Raw genomic sequence first — 14,250 nt, forward strand, 5'->3', positions numbered from 1 at the left:
GTTCCATCTACTACAGAACAGTTAACTTTGAGTAAAGACCTTTTTACTACAATGTTGTGCAAACATGTTTAAAATGTATTACTTTGTCATCACATTTTTTTTTTATCATTTTTGCGTAAAAAATGTTCTCATAAAGTACATTTCTGTCTCATTTCCTCAGTTCCATGTCGGAAGCTTCATCCTTTCCTGCCGGACAGGAAGTTACCTCAGGAACAGGAGTTCCTTGTAATGGGCGCTCGGGGGCCCCAGTTATTCTTGCACCAGTGGGACGACGGACCTCGTCACTGCCAAGAGCTCAGCTTTTCCTCACAGCTAAACTGCAAACTGCTGGAGTACCGAAACCTGACACACCTCCAGCTTCTCCAGCCTTGCATGCTTCAGGTACGACACGAGTTCCAAGTTTAGGTTTGGTGGTGCTTGGTTTCTACACGTTTAAAGTATAGCAGTATCTGCTTTAATGTGGTGAAACACAGAAATAGTCATTTTAAGTAAATGAATTTAAATAAGTGACAGATGGATAAACAGAACTGGATCTCAGAAGTGGTGGTGACTGTCGTTTTTATTGCGTCTCTTTCAGGGGAAGGCCTCGGTCACCAGCTGCCCTCAAAGCACTTCTTTTGATGTGAACGTCTTTGTGGATCCAGTGTTCATAAATATTGGCCAGTATGCCATCCACACTTTGGACACCGCTCTGCTCAGCTGGCAACAGGTAACGACGAGGTTAAGATAACCTCTAAAGTGGAAGCAAAATGATTGATAACCATGGATGGAGTTTATTTGAGGCGACCACAGGAAAGAGTGATGGTTTATTTACTTGGACATTTAGACAATGGGATGCGTGGAAGCATTTGTAGGAGATGAGGGATTTTCCCTGATGTCTAATGTTTGACACTTGTGCAAAGCTGCTTTATGAGGCAGCGGGGGGGTTGTAAATCAGTGGAGGAGATTCTTTGAAAATAAAAGCATGTTCAGAGAATATCCTCAGAGAGAACGTCTTCGCTCCCACATGGAAGTATCAGCTCAACAGGCTGAAGGGATTTCATAAGAACGGCTTTGGTTCTGATCCAGTGGTAATACATTTTTACAAAGGAACTGCTTCTTTGGTTTGTTGCTAATTCCACTTACAGAATACTGGTCATGCAGTCCTTGTGATCTTTAACCTCTCAGCTCTCATCGTTGCCTCATGTTTCCATGGTATTAGTGTATGAAGTGATGCCCGTGAAAACAGGCTAAAACTGGAGCGGTGACACCTGCCAAGACTTCATCTGGCCGCTGCTTCTCGGCCTCTTGTCTGTTCTGCACGCACAGTGACTGATCTTCTGGCTTGATGTGTCGTTGCTCCGCTCAGCTGTGCTGACTCACATGCTGGCGCTCAGATATAGGGTACTCTCATGCATGCAGTACTGCTGTGCCAGCTGAGAGAAATAATAGCTGCTGTTTGTTAGGGAACAGTTGTGCAGAGTCAAATTAAAGAAGCTGTAAAAATGACCTTCTATAAGGATTTTTTTTCTGGCGTGCGGTTTGAAGCCTTTGTTTTTGCTCAGTAGCATTGCTGAGTTTTACTGGACTGTGGTCATAGGTGATGATTGGCGTCATTGTTGCATCGTTGAGCAGGAGCTACTCAATGTTCCCTATTTGTGCTGGTTATTTTTGTCATAAATAAGACCTCAGAGTTGTTATAATAAAATGTCATAATGCAGCTTTATGGGGGTGTTTGCAGCGTGTCAGTATCCATGGTAGGCTTTACCCATTATTCAAAACATGATTACATATGCCATTACTTGGTCTCAGACAAGGTTTCTCCCAAATCAAAGGCTTGGTTCTCAGATGTGAGTAATGCTCAGGAAAATATTTCTCAAAGGAAGAAAAGAAGGTCTTGAAGTAAAAAAAATATGGCTCATTTTTTGTTTATTTATTATTGTCTTTAGGAGTTGATCTGATGGTATATTAGTTGTGTGTCTGAAAACTAGCCAAGCATTTTTCTTGTTAATGTGTACAGGCTCCATCAACAGAGAAGAATCATCACACAAATCTAACACTGTGGCATGTTTTTACATGTCTGTTTGGTTGACATTACTCTGTTAATAATAAAATTCCCTCATTATGTATTTTATTGGGGAAACAGACTTCCTGGAAAATCAGAAATGTGGGATACATGTCAATGAACCTGTTTCACTGAGTCGTCCTGAACCTCCCACCTGCCTCTTTGGCCTCCTTTTCAAGTGCTAAGAGAACAACTAAGAAGTATTTATTCAGATAGGGAAGACTTTCATTAATGCTTTTCATATTTGTCATCTGAACATACTTTGTCTTCCTTTCTGGTTCAAACCCAATTTTTTTGACAACGCAACCAGCAAGGCCAAGTGGGCCCCATATGGTTTAAAAGTGGGCAGAAAATGTGGCCTCGATTGGGTTTGTCTGCAGTTTCTGTGGTGGCCCTCCTGTGTTTGTCCACATTGACTTCAGTGGATTGGCTCACTATGCTAGCCAGCCGCCCTGTGGACAGTGTAGTGTGCTAGCGAGCTCCATTTTTATCAAGCTATGGAGCTCTGCTGTAGCATGCTAGCAAGCTCCTCTATAGCAAGCTAGCGAGCTGCGCTGTATCAGGCTAGCGAGCTCCGCTGTATTGAGCTAGTGAGCTCCTATAAAGCGAGCTAATGAGCTCATCTGTAGCATGCTAGCAAGCTCCGCTGTAGCAAGCTCCGCTGGATCAAGCTAGCAAGCTTCGTTGTATCGAGCTGTGAAGCTCAGCTGTAGCATGCTAACAAGCTCTTTTATAGCGAGGTAGCGACCTCTGCTGTCGCGAGCTTCGTTGTAGCATGCTAGCAAACTCCACTGTAGCATGCTAGCAAACTCCACTCTAGCATGCTAGTGAGCTCTGGTGTAGCGAGCTAGTGAGCTCCGCTGTATCAAGCTAGCGAGTTCCATTGTATCGAACTAGCAAGCTCCGGTGTAGCATTCTAGAAAGATCCTCTATAGCGAGCTAACTGCTCCGCTGTAGTGAGCCCCGCTGTAGCATGCTAGCAAGCTCCTCTATAGCGAACTAACAAGCTTTGCTGTAGCAAGCTCTGCTTTATCAAGCTAGCGAGTTCTGCTGTAGTGAGCTAGCAAGCTCCGTTGCATCGAGCTAACGAACTCTGTTGTATCAAGCTAGCAAGCTTCACTGTAGCATGGTAGTGAGCTCCACTGTAGCATGCTGCCGAGCTCCACTGTAGCAAGCTAGTGATAAAGCGGCTAGCGATGAGTTGGGAACTCTCAAAAACGTCAAAAAGTAACCAAACACCCTTTAAAAGTGGGAGAATCTGTCAATCAAACGTTAGATATCAAGGCCAGAGGGCAGCACCTTCTTTTATTGAGGCATCTTATTGATCATTGATATTGAGTTGATATCTTGAAAAACTTGAACCACAGAAAAAAATACCATAAATAAAAAACTAGAATTATCGAGAACATGTTTAAAAAGTATCCAAGCCAGAATGGTTATAAGTTATGGGATTTTGGCTCCTGGAGCCAGCAGCTACTTCCTGTTTGGAATGCAAGGGGGGAGGGGGTCGTGCAGTCCAGTTGTATACAGTCAATGGTCTGGACAAGGTTATCATTGACCCTCAGAAGCATGATAAAGTTCATCACTAATAGCAAAACCAGAGAGAAAGTTTCAGTAGATGGTGTAATTGCGTGCTGTTTGTTGGCTGCTGTTTGCTGATTTCTCAGGACACAGTGAAACATTACAGCTCATGTACAGTTGTAACAGATCACAACCAGAAGGACTGAAGTGACTGTGGATGGATTCGTTTTTAACAAAAAATGCTCATAAGTTTAGCAAGTGTTTGCAATTAAATGAATGAATTTCAGTTCATTTATTCTACTCTAGCTCATCAAGGCAACGGTCTTCTTTTTCTGGATTTGCCGCTTCTTCAACAGCAACATTCTCAGCATCTACTCCCTTCTGCCCCTCACCCAGGGGGAAGTGGCTTTGGTGGAGAGCCACACAAAAGCCCAGTAGTATTTATAAACGGCTTTCTCACAGAACAGTCACAAACTGTTACATGTGCAGCCAGGAAAACTGGAATTTTCCCTGTGATGCCGTCTCCTCCTTTGGCCCATGTTTTTAATATTTCTCGACTTTTTGCAAACAGAGAGACGTGACGCTGCGATCACGTTGCAGGTCAAAGCAGATGTGTTGCTCTGGGTCATGTCCGCAAGAATCCATCGGTGCTTGTAGATCTGAGTTGAGTTTCATTATGGTTGCCTTATAACCTCCAGTGTCCCGTTTCATATGCATTTCTCTTGCATGAATACCATTACTTATCCCTTTTCCAGACTTTTTACAGTACTTTGCTATTTACTCGTGTGCCATGCTGGTGTGGGTTAGTCTGTGAAAACATTAGTAACTGGATCTGGCTGGATTAAGGACATTGAAACCATATTCTAAGACACTGTCTGTAAAAGAAGCTGTCATTCTGTGTTCTTTACGAGATAACTATTTGAATACCTTTGTGCTAATATTTGCCCCCTAAAACCCTTCGATACACAGACAGACTGTGATTACAGCAGGAAGCTCTCCTGACGTGTGGATCACGTTGCCTTGTGAAGCAGAGTGGAAAGAGGATAGCATCAAAGAGTGGCTGTGGCATCTCAGCACGACAGCAGGAAGTTTATAAATTGCAGCATCACATTGGAAAGAGAGTACAGATAGTATTCCACTATAAAAGTGGAAGTGGATTTTAGCCCACATGCTGCAGCTGTCCCATCTTTATTTCACTCCTTCTACCTTGTTCACACACACACACATTTATCATCATGTTTTCTTCTGGTGGTGTAAACTTTCCCATCCGTTTTCAATCGCATCCACAGCCCCACAACCCTGAACGTGCTTGGCAGTCAGACACAGAGTTTTTACTGCCAGCCTCTTTCAACCATCACTGCCCCCCCCACCATGTAAAGAACACAGCAGGCTGGGGCTTCCTTTTGTTGGTATTATCGAGTATTTCCTGAGAATCTGTCTGAACTGCATGTGTGGGTCAGAGGTTTGCAGAGGTGATCAGATCTGGGAATTTAAAAAGGGGTCAAGAAAACCTTTTACTCTCTGAGTGACTCTTGTGCACACTTGACTGACTCTGAGTTCTCCTTGTTTAACCCGTGTTTTCTTAATCAAATCAAATCAAACTTTATTTGTATAGCACTTTAAAAAAAAATGAATTTCACTCAAAGTGCTTCACATAAAAAAATATAACATTTTAAAAACAAAAGATAATACCCACAAGCCCCACCCTTCCACACACACGCACAAACACAAACACACATGGACATATCGCCACACCATGAAAGAAAAAATAAATAAATGAATGAATAAATAAATACTAAAAGGATGTAAAGCATAAAGCTAGAAATCTGGCATCTAATATCTTCCCTTGCATGCGAGGTGTTGTGAGTACGCATCATCCTTTAAAACTTGTATGACTTTCTTTTTCTAGTTATCCAATCACACCAACTTGCTATCCTGGCAGACACATCATGTCCATCCTGAGTCGCTATAACCTCTGGGAAAGGGCTGGATTACCGTTTAAAAAAAATATAAAGCTTTTGGGGATATTTCTCTTTTAACAAGGTTTTTCTGCTTATGTTTGTTTTGATGTAGAATGGGAACGCAGACGCAGAGGAGCCGCTTTACAGCCACTATGTGATCTGTAACGACACGCATGAAACGCTGCGCTTCGGTCAGGTGGACACTGACGAGAACGTGCTGCTGCCCAGCCTGCACAGCCACCAGTACAGCTGGAGGTCCCACAAGTCCTCTCAGGTAGGACACGCTCACACACAGCCAGCACAGGCTGGAATTCAAGCTAAAGCTTTTTCCCAGAGCTAGAATAATCAAACATTTGCTTTTGTATATAGACTTAACTATGTAACTGTATGTAGAGGTCATATCAACAAAAACATACAGACATGGCATAAACAGTAGAGGCCGTGTTAACATGAAACCGAGAATCAGGAAATCTCAGGATTACATGGACAAATAAATGGATCTAATTGTGACTTTTACATTCATTTTCACTTGTATTTTATTGCAAACAATATGTACCCAGTTTTAAATATTTCATTCCTCAATTCATTTTAGTTTATCTCAATTTTGATTTACATCCATTATTGCTGTCCTGCTGCACTATTTAACCAAACTATAACAGTACAGCTTTTAGCACTTTACATATGTATATATATTTTCTACAAATAAATATAATTAAACAAACCAACTGTTCTTGAGATTATCAAGTGAGGAAAGTTAGCGTGTTTTGTTTTTTCTCCTTTTTATGATTTGATCCAGGATTGATCATGTGCTGAGGGGCTGTTTAATACTCTTTAATGCATATGTCTGTGTGTATATATGTATATACACAGTAAATACACAAAAGACATTCCCTTTTAGCTATTTAGTTTTCTTCAACTGATTTTTAATTTAATAAACTTTTTTTTTTTTTCCTATCCTTGTGATTCATCATCTATACATTTATAGAAGATATTGTCTTGACTGTTCAAAGAACCAGAATTACTAAAATAAAAACACCTTTTAATTGTAATAGCTGAGTGTATGCTTTTTTAGGATTAGAAAAAACAAATAGTTGCTGATGAAATTCCATCTGATGGATCAAACGTCTCAATGGTTTGGCTTTAACTCGTCTGATTTCTCATAAATTCCTGGAATTTTTATGATATTTTAGCTCGTAAAAGGAACAATATGCTGTTCCCCAATGACTCTTGATTTCATGGCTGCTAATTTTGAATAACAACCCATAACAGTTCCCTTCTGACCTGATTTTAATAGCTTTTTGTATTCTCCTTACCTCATTACCAGCCCTAAAACGTGTTTGTCCCTTATAGTTTTCTTGGAATCAGTTACAGGCCTGAACTCCATCCAAGCAGGAACATTTCATGGGTTCCTGCTGTGTCCAGAGAAATAAAAGTCTAAACGGATTCAGAATTTACTTTATATTTATTATTATTATTTTTTATGTTTTCCTATACGCTCCTGGATTGTAGAAAAATCTTTACAGCATCTATATAAATCTGGGAGCAAAGACGTGCAGTGTCTCATGCGCATGTTCCCGGATACACATCTCCTGCACATGCTATGTGGCTTATAAGAGGAAAATAATTTGCATTAGGTGGAACATGCACAAGCGGTTCACAAAGCTGTGCATGTGCACGCCTTCATCAGTGCGCGGCGGCTAACAGTGCGTTTCTGTCAGCGTTCTCAGACAGTGCCCTGACAGCATTGTTAAAGAAGATTGATTATATTTAACCCTTTGTGGTTTTGAGGTTGAGTGGAGGGTGGGCTGGTGATCTGTGGCATGTGTGTGTGTGTGTGTTTGCTGCGCACATGTTCCAGGACCCCCATGTGTTCACAAGGAGTGTGAGAAAGTCAAGCTTGAGAAAAGACATGGCCATAATTGCTCGCAGTAAGTCAGTAAGTCAAGTTGTATTAATCATCGACTATGGCTAATCTGTGCTCTTACCTCACTCTCACTCACACACTTGGTGAGTGGCAATCTGGCGTATCGACACAGCGAATACCACATCTCATTTTAGCTGCAGCCCAAACGAACGATGTATTTTCAAGGATATTTGGATGAAAGATTGCCTGATGGAGCCAGATGCCATCACAGATGAAGAATGTGATTCCAGCGTGGCTCTGTCATTTGTTATTCCATCATGTGTTTGCGCTGTTTGAAATATGTGCTCCTTCGATGGACATGATTTGCAAAGCTAGAAAAAAAAATTAACTTTGCCAAAATCCTTCAGTTCACTTTAAAGTTTCATGATAAAATGTCTGCCAAAGTGTCCGCCTCTTCAAATTGCAGTTCACACATTGAATTCACTGTGAGGTTAACAAAATAATGACTGTGATAAGAACGAGTGCTGGGTTACCGTAATGGTCACATCGAACCTGCGTGTGTGTTTTTGGAGCTTTTTCAAATCAGTTTTGAGTGGAGATCCATTTCCTCAGATCATGGAACTGTTGTCCTTAAAGACCAACTCCAATGAAAATCGAGTGTTTGGACTTTTTAATGCATTCTCATAGCATTTCTCTCATGATGTATAAAACATGCATTAGGATACGAGAGGATAGGGCGGATAAAACAAAAGGAAGGTGGGGTTAAACCCAGTTATTGAAAGAATAATGTGAATACTGGACATTGAAAGAACTATGAAAGGTGAAAAGGGGACAAACTGAATCAAAATAATCTAATAAATCTTCTGCTGAGCAGTGATAATAAATGTGAAGACCACACTGACTGAACCCATCATGGATCTATTTATCTGCAAGTGATGCATTTTGATGCATCACTTGCAGATAAATAGATCCATAAATGTCTTTGTTTTCCTCGTCTGAGCTGGAATCTGGATCCAAACTGTACCGCTGCATAGATCCTATTTTGCTTGCTGTAATGTAAGCTTAGGGTTGTCAAGGGCTGTAAGCTAGCAGGCGAGAGCATAAGCAAAGGAATGATGGGATATCATAGAGATTTACTTCCACACCAACAAGCCCCGTCCAAAAGTCAGGTGAATTTTGTCTTAGAAGGCAAAATTTTTTTGTCTAAAACAGCATAATCACAATTAAAAGGCCACTAGGAAAACTTTAAAACTATATGAAATAATGATCAGAGTGGAACTTTAAAGGTTTAACACCACCTTTTTTCGGAGCTGTTTAATATTTTGCATGTTTGCCAGTCAAATGTTGAACCATTTTCCTCCGTTCATTCTAACTGCTCCTTTGTACTCTGGTATGTACTCACTTTAGAACCACATCATTCCTCTGTGACCTCAACCATCAGATGAAATGTTGGCTTGGAGTGCTTTTGATCAGTCCTAAGTGCAGCATTTATGAATGATGGCCTTCAGCTCCGTGATGATGTTTGTGTCAGACGACTTGTCCGATCTGTCCTCACATTGGCGTGTCTTTCAAGTTCACCCTTCAGAACCAAAGTCAAGTCGAGATCTTGTCCTCCTTAATCTTAAGACTGTCCGACAACTGCACTCAATCTCTGAGCTTTGTCCTAGTCCTTTCTGAATCCCTCTGCTTTAGACCGACTGAACTTATTGGCCCCGTTAGTGATCATCATTGTGGACTTCTCCAATGAGGACAAGTATTTCACTTGTTTCACTTGCTGCTGTTAAATATGGATGTGTGATTTCAAATATATTGGCACAAAAAAGTACAAATTAACAGTTGAAAACAATAAACAACATGCTGTGAAGAAAATAAGTACTTGATCTCTTGCTGATTTTGTAGGTTCGTCCACTTAAAAAGAAACTTAGTCTGTCGTCAACAATGAGAGATAGAAATCACAAAGATAAATGTATTTACATTTCATTAAGAGAAATAAGTATTTGATCCCCAAGTAACCATGAAGAGTTCTGGTTCACACAGACCAGTTAGACTCTCCTAATCAAGCTGTTACCTGAACTGAAGACACCTGTTTGAACTGATCACATGTAGAAAACACACCTGTGTTTGGAGGAAGAGAAATGCTGCCTATGACCCAAGTACAACATCCCCACTGTCAAGCATGGAGGTGGAAGCATTATGATTACCGTGTAGATGGGCGGAGCCATGTACCGTCAAACCCTGAGTGAGAACCTCCTTCCCTCCACCAGGAGGCTTCAAATGCGTCATGGATGATCTTCCAACAGGATCCTGACCCAATGGCTGAAGCAGATCAAGGTCATTTAGCGGTCCAGCCAGTCTCTGGACCTCAATCCCATAGAAAACTTCTGGAGAGACAACAACAAGCTAATTGGGATGATTTAGAACTGATTTATAAAGAAGAGTGGAGCAAAATTCCTTATGATCTGTGCAGAAACCTGATCATCAACTACAAGAAACGTCTGACCTCTGACCTCTGATGAAGGTTTTGGCACAAAGTACTAAGTGTTGCTGGCAGGAGGGTTCAAATACTCATGTCCCTCAATGATATGCAAATAAATGTATATGGATTCTTTAAACTTTATTTGTTATTTTCTTTGTAATTTTCTACGTCTGACTGTTCAAATGAACTGACCATTAGGATGACAGACTGTCAATTTTTGTTCAAGTAGGTGAACTCAGAAAATCAGCAGGAAATACTTTTCCTTCCCTGTAACTTTAAAAAAGCGTCTTTTGTTTGCTCAGAAAGTTTTCTCAAACAAGGAATCGTCAAGTCATGACGCATCCATTGATTCTATGGAGCCAAATCAGGGCTGTAAATATTTAAAAACTCAAATAAAACATTTAGAAAAAAATATTGGTGTTAGGCAAAAAAAAAGTAAATTGTCCAAAACCTTTTGCTATTCTAAAATAAATGTAATTATTTTCAGCTTCAAATGTTCAAATGTTTAAGTTTAAAAACTCAAAATTTCAAAAAATATTTTTTAATTTCAAAACTTTTTTTCAATTTCAATTTTTTTATTTATGTTTGAATCTGAAAATTTCAGTTTAAAAACTTTAGGCCCCGTTGTGGCACGTTGGGGCGGGGCTAACATGAAGAACCAATCAAAATCAATGAGAGTGGTACCTTCAGTTCCACTGTCTCTAAGATCTGTGATAATTACAGTCAGAAAATGGCTGTTTAGTCTGTACTATCATAGTCTGAAGGTGTCTCAAGACGGATGTAAAAAGCAGAGTTGTATCATGTATAAACCAGGGGTCCTAATCTCTGTTTTAGCCCGTTCAAATAATATTGGCCCTAAAGCAGCTCCATAGAATTCTGCCCTGTCTCTGTCAAAACTCTGTTCCTGGTATAGAATGTAAACACAAACCATGATGGGTTCAGTCAGTGCGGTCTTCACATTTAGGATCACTGCTCAGCAGAAGATTTATTAGATTATTTTGATTCAGTTTGTCCCCTTTTCACCTTTCATAGTTCTTTTCATGCACAGTATTCACATTATTATTTCAATAACTGGGTTTAACCCCACCTTCCTTTTGTTTTATCCGCCCTATCCTCTCGTATCCTAATGCGTTTGCTGTATTCAGGGTTCTCTTGACTCTCCCAATATTGTTTATTCTCCACTTTGTAAAGCTACAACAACGCACACTTTGAAGTGCTGCATTTTTAAGTTTCTTTAAAAGGGATCCGTCCCTCATGTTGATGCACAAATACTCACTGTTGTACAGTCATCTGTCTGTCTTCTTTAAGAACTAAGTTGACATGAGATCATTTTCAAAGGGGGACATATAGAGGGAGATTAGCTCGGAAAGAAATGTAAGTAATGACTTTAAATATTAGACGTTGTAGTATTTTCTGTCCGTGACTTAAATAAAGAGCCTAGAAGACTCATGTCTAAAAAATTTCTGTGGACTAGATTGCTGCGCCTTCATTCTTTTAAATTGGTTCCTGTTCATAAACACTGCAAATGTTAGGAAAGAGAAAATATCTTCCAAATGAACGTTCTGACTTGTTGTTTCAGCTTGAACTAAAACACGGTGCCTCCCTGAAAGTCTGAAGACATTTCTGAAGTCTCCTCTGTTTGTGTTTGCGTGAACCAAGAGTGTTTAATGTGTGTAATCCTGACTCATCTAGCCAGTGTACACTTCCCGTCATGTTGACATACCTTTGAATATCTGTAAGTTTTCTCAGAAAAACTCTCAGGTTGTGTTTTTGCAGGGAAACCTTAGCCTGAGCTCGGGTCCCTCTCACTGCTCCTCTGTTCCCCTGTCCAGCCGCTGCTGTTGTCAGTCACAACCACAACATGTAAAAGGCTCCATTGAGGAACACGAGCACGCCGTCTTCCATGAGTTACTCTGGGATCAAATATTTCCTCAGACCTGCAGCCTGTCTGGGCTTTCGGCCGAGTCCAGTTCTCTGGGCTTCAGCATGCCTTCACACCTCAGCAGTTACCAGCTAATGTAAAAATGTTCCTCCTGTTCATATGCGCTGTGATCACAAATAGAAGGCTGCAGTAGGTTAAGGCCTGATAGTGACAGATGAATACATCTGTAAACAAGAAGGAATGATCACATGTGCTCTCTTGGTAATTGCGTTCATTTTATTTCTCGCACAAATGCACTCGGCATCCCCACCCTCCTGTTTTCCGGGGCTCTGGGGTGCTGTTTGGTGTGGATGGTTGGAATATCTGGCAGCTCAGTACAGGATGCAGGCTGCCTGATGGAAATCCCTGTGGTTACTGTGGTTAGCAGGGAGAGGGGCGTAAAAAGCCCCCTGGATTTGAGAAGGACTTTTTAAGTGCCTACAATGAATATTACCAATTTCAATAAATTGTAATTTACTCCAGCAGCATGCTTTCACTACAGACGTCACGTGCTGTGCTTTTGAATGTGTCTGCGTGCTGCCACTCGTATGTACAGTGTTGTGTCACATGTCGGTGTGTGAGTTTTAGTGCCAGTGTTGATGTGTGACTGCACGTCCCCAGTGGTAATGGGCTGTAGATGGTGGCCTGGGACTATTAGGCTGCGGTTGGATCGGCTGTGTTGTTGGAATCCGGCATGAAAATGTGGTGTTTGGTAAGAGGGAGAAGATTTTTCTTGCATTGAGGCTGTTTGTGTGAGTGTATATCCTCACGCTTGGCTCAAGCAGTCGACTGCACCAAGCTTTGAGCGGAGTTCAGCCTTCGCAGCTTACACTTGTTAACAGATTTGGCTTTTTGATTTGTGGTTTGGATTTCCACTCAAACACTGCCCTCAAGTGAGCTTCTTCAGGCTTTCTGGATGAACCTGACGTCCGTCACACTGAGTGAGAGCAGGATCCAACACATGCAAAGATAGAAGCATGTCTTCAGTTTGACTCGGCGTTTCTTCAATGCATTTATACCAATACTTAGAAAGAATTCAACTTTTGAGATTGAAAAGCTTCTGCTGTAGATGTTCTTCATCTAGAGAAGAAAAATGTCTATAAAGTCCTGTTGTTTTTTTTTTAAGTTTGAGCATTTGTGGAGGGACATGACTCCTGTGTGCTTGGAGACGGGTCTCTTGCAGAGTTTTTATCAAGTTTTCATCCATTTTGAAATGGTTTTATCTTTCACCATCATATGACTGTGATTTAATTACCATAGTCCACTAAATCTTTTTAAAAAATCTCAAGAAATCAATTAACGTGATAATGTTATGTTTACTTTAGCTTAGTTTTAGGTTTACTTTAAAGGTCGTGAGACCCCCTGATGAGCTGTAGAAACAGAAACAATGAATTTAAAACCTTTGGAATTTGGAAAAATATCAGAGTTGCGCAAAAATTGCACTAAATCCTGATGAAACTGGGGTCTAAATTTACCAGTGACTTTCTCACACTTCTACCTTTGTTCCATAATTTTAGTTTCTTTCTTCATCAACCACTCATGCACTTTTTTCTTTAAGCTTAGGTCACATGCACCCGTACGTGGCTGAAGGTTGCCTGGGTCCGTGAAAGCTCGTAGAGATACTCCATCTCAGGGGGACTGAAGGTGTGAGTTGTAGTTCCTTTGAGACCACGGGTTCACTAGCTGCGTTTACATGTGCAAAATCTCCATCATAGATCAGATGAGAATACAACTGTGCACATGGACCTGAAAAACTTTATCTGACTGTAAAACGGTTCCATGCTCCACTCGTTTTATTGGAGTGAATCATTTTGACGTCCGCAGAACTGTCTAAAATTCCAGAAGTAGTTGTAGAAGAAGAAATAGTGAGTTCCTTAGTAAACAAAGATGCTGTATAGAGCGAGATGCTACTCTGAGCACTTTCATTATTATTAATAATATTTTTAAGTGAATGAGTCTGATCAAGCGAGAGTATTCCAAATAGCATGTTTACATGATGTACTTTTATTCTGATCAGCCGGTTAAATCTGATTACTTGTGTCCCTGTAAACGCAGCGACTGAGTGGTCTACAACCTTGATATTTCCTTCAGTCCGCCAGCGCTCTCCGTTTGCCCATCGCAGACAGACGGCCCGCATCCCCCGTAAGGGAGGTTGTGACTAAGGCTTTACTCAGTGTCTGACTTCCCAGGCTGCCAGTTCACCACAAGCCCACAAATACACTCCCTCCTAAAGAGGGAAGTGAGAGACCCTTTAACCCATGTTTTAGTAGACATGAGGTCCCATACAGCAGCAATGCTAACACACCACAGTGCAGCTCACTCTGTGACTCAGCAAACTGTCTTCACAGGAGTTTTAAACAACTGGGATTCATTTGTATTAGGGGTGTTGCGGATCACAAAACTCACGGTTCGGATCGTGTCACGGTTTTAGGGTCACGGTTCGGATCACTTTTCGGATCAGTA

The 14,250-nt window shown here is 41.0% G+C and overlaps 1 protein-coding gene across 1 annotated transcript in view; it reads left to right on the plus strand.

The window, feature by feature from the left end:
• LOC112151829 (vacuolar protein sorting-associated protein 13B) overlaps positions 1 to 14,250 on the plus strand; it is a gene marked incomplete at its 5' end in the record, with an annotated part of 71,869 nt that overhangs the window by 2,816 nt on the left and 54,803 nt on the right. Inside the window, 3 exons of the mRNA XM_024280904.1 lie at positions 161 to 381; positions 578 to 709; positions 5,639 to 5,800. Coding sequence (XP_024136672.1) covers positions 161 to 381; positions 578 to 709; positions 5,639 to 5,800 — 515 coding nt within the window. The remainder of the gene's footprint in view (positions 1 to 160; positions 382 to 577; positions 710 to 5,638; positions 5,801 to 14,250) is intronic.

The sequence above is a fragment of the Oryzias melastigma genome, linkage group LG16 (assembly GCF_002922805.2).
Source record: "Oryzias melastigma strain HK-1 linkage group LG16, ASM292280v2, whole genome shotgun sequence".
NCBI classification, from domain to species: Eukaryota; Metazoa; Chordata; class Actinopteri; order Beloniformes; family Adrianichthyidae; genus Oryzias; species Oryzias melastigma.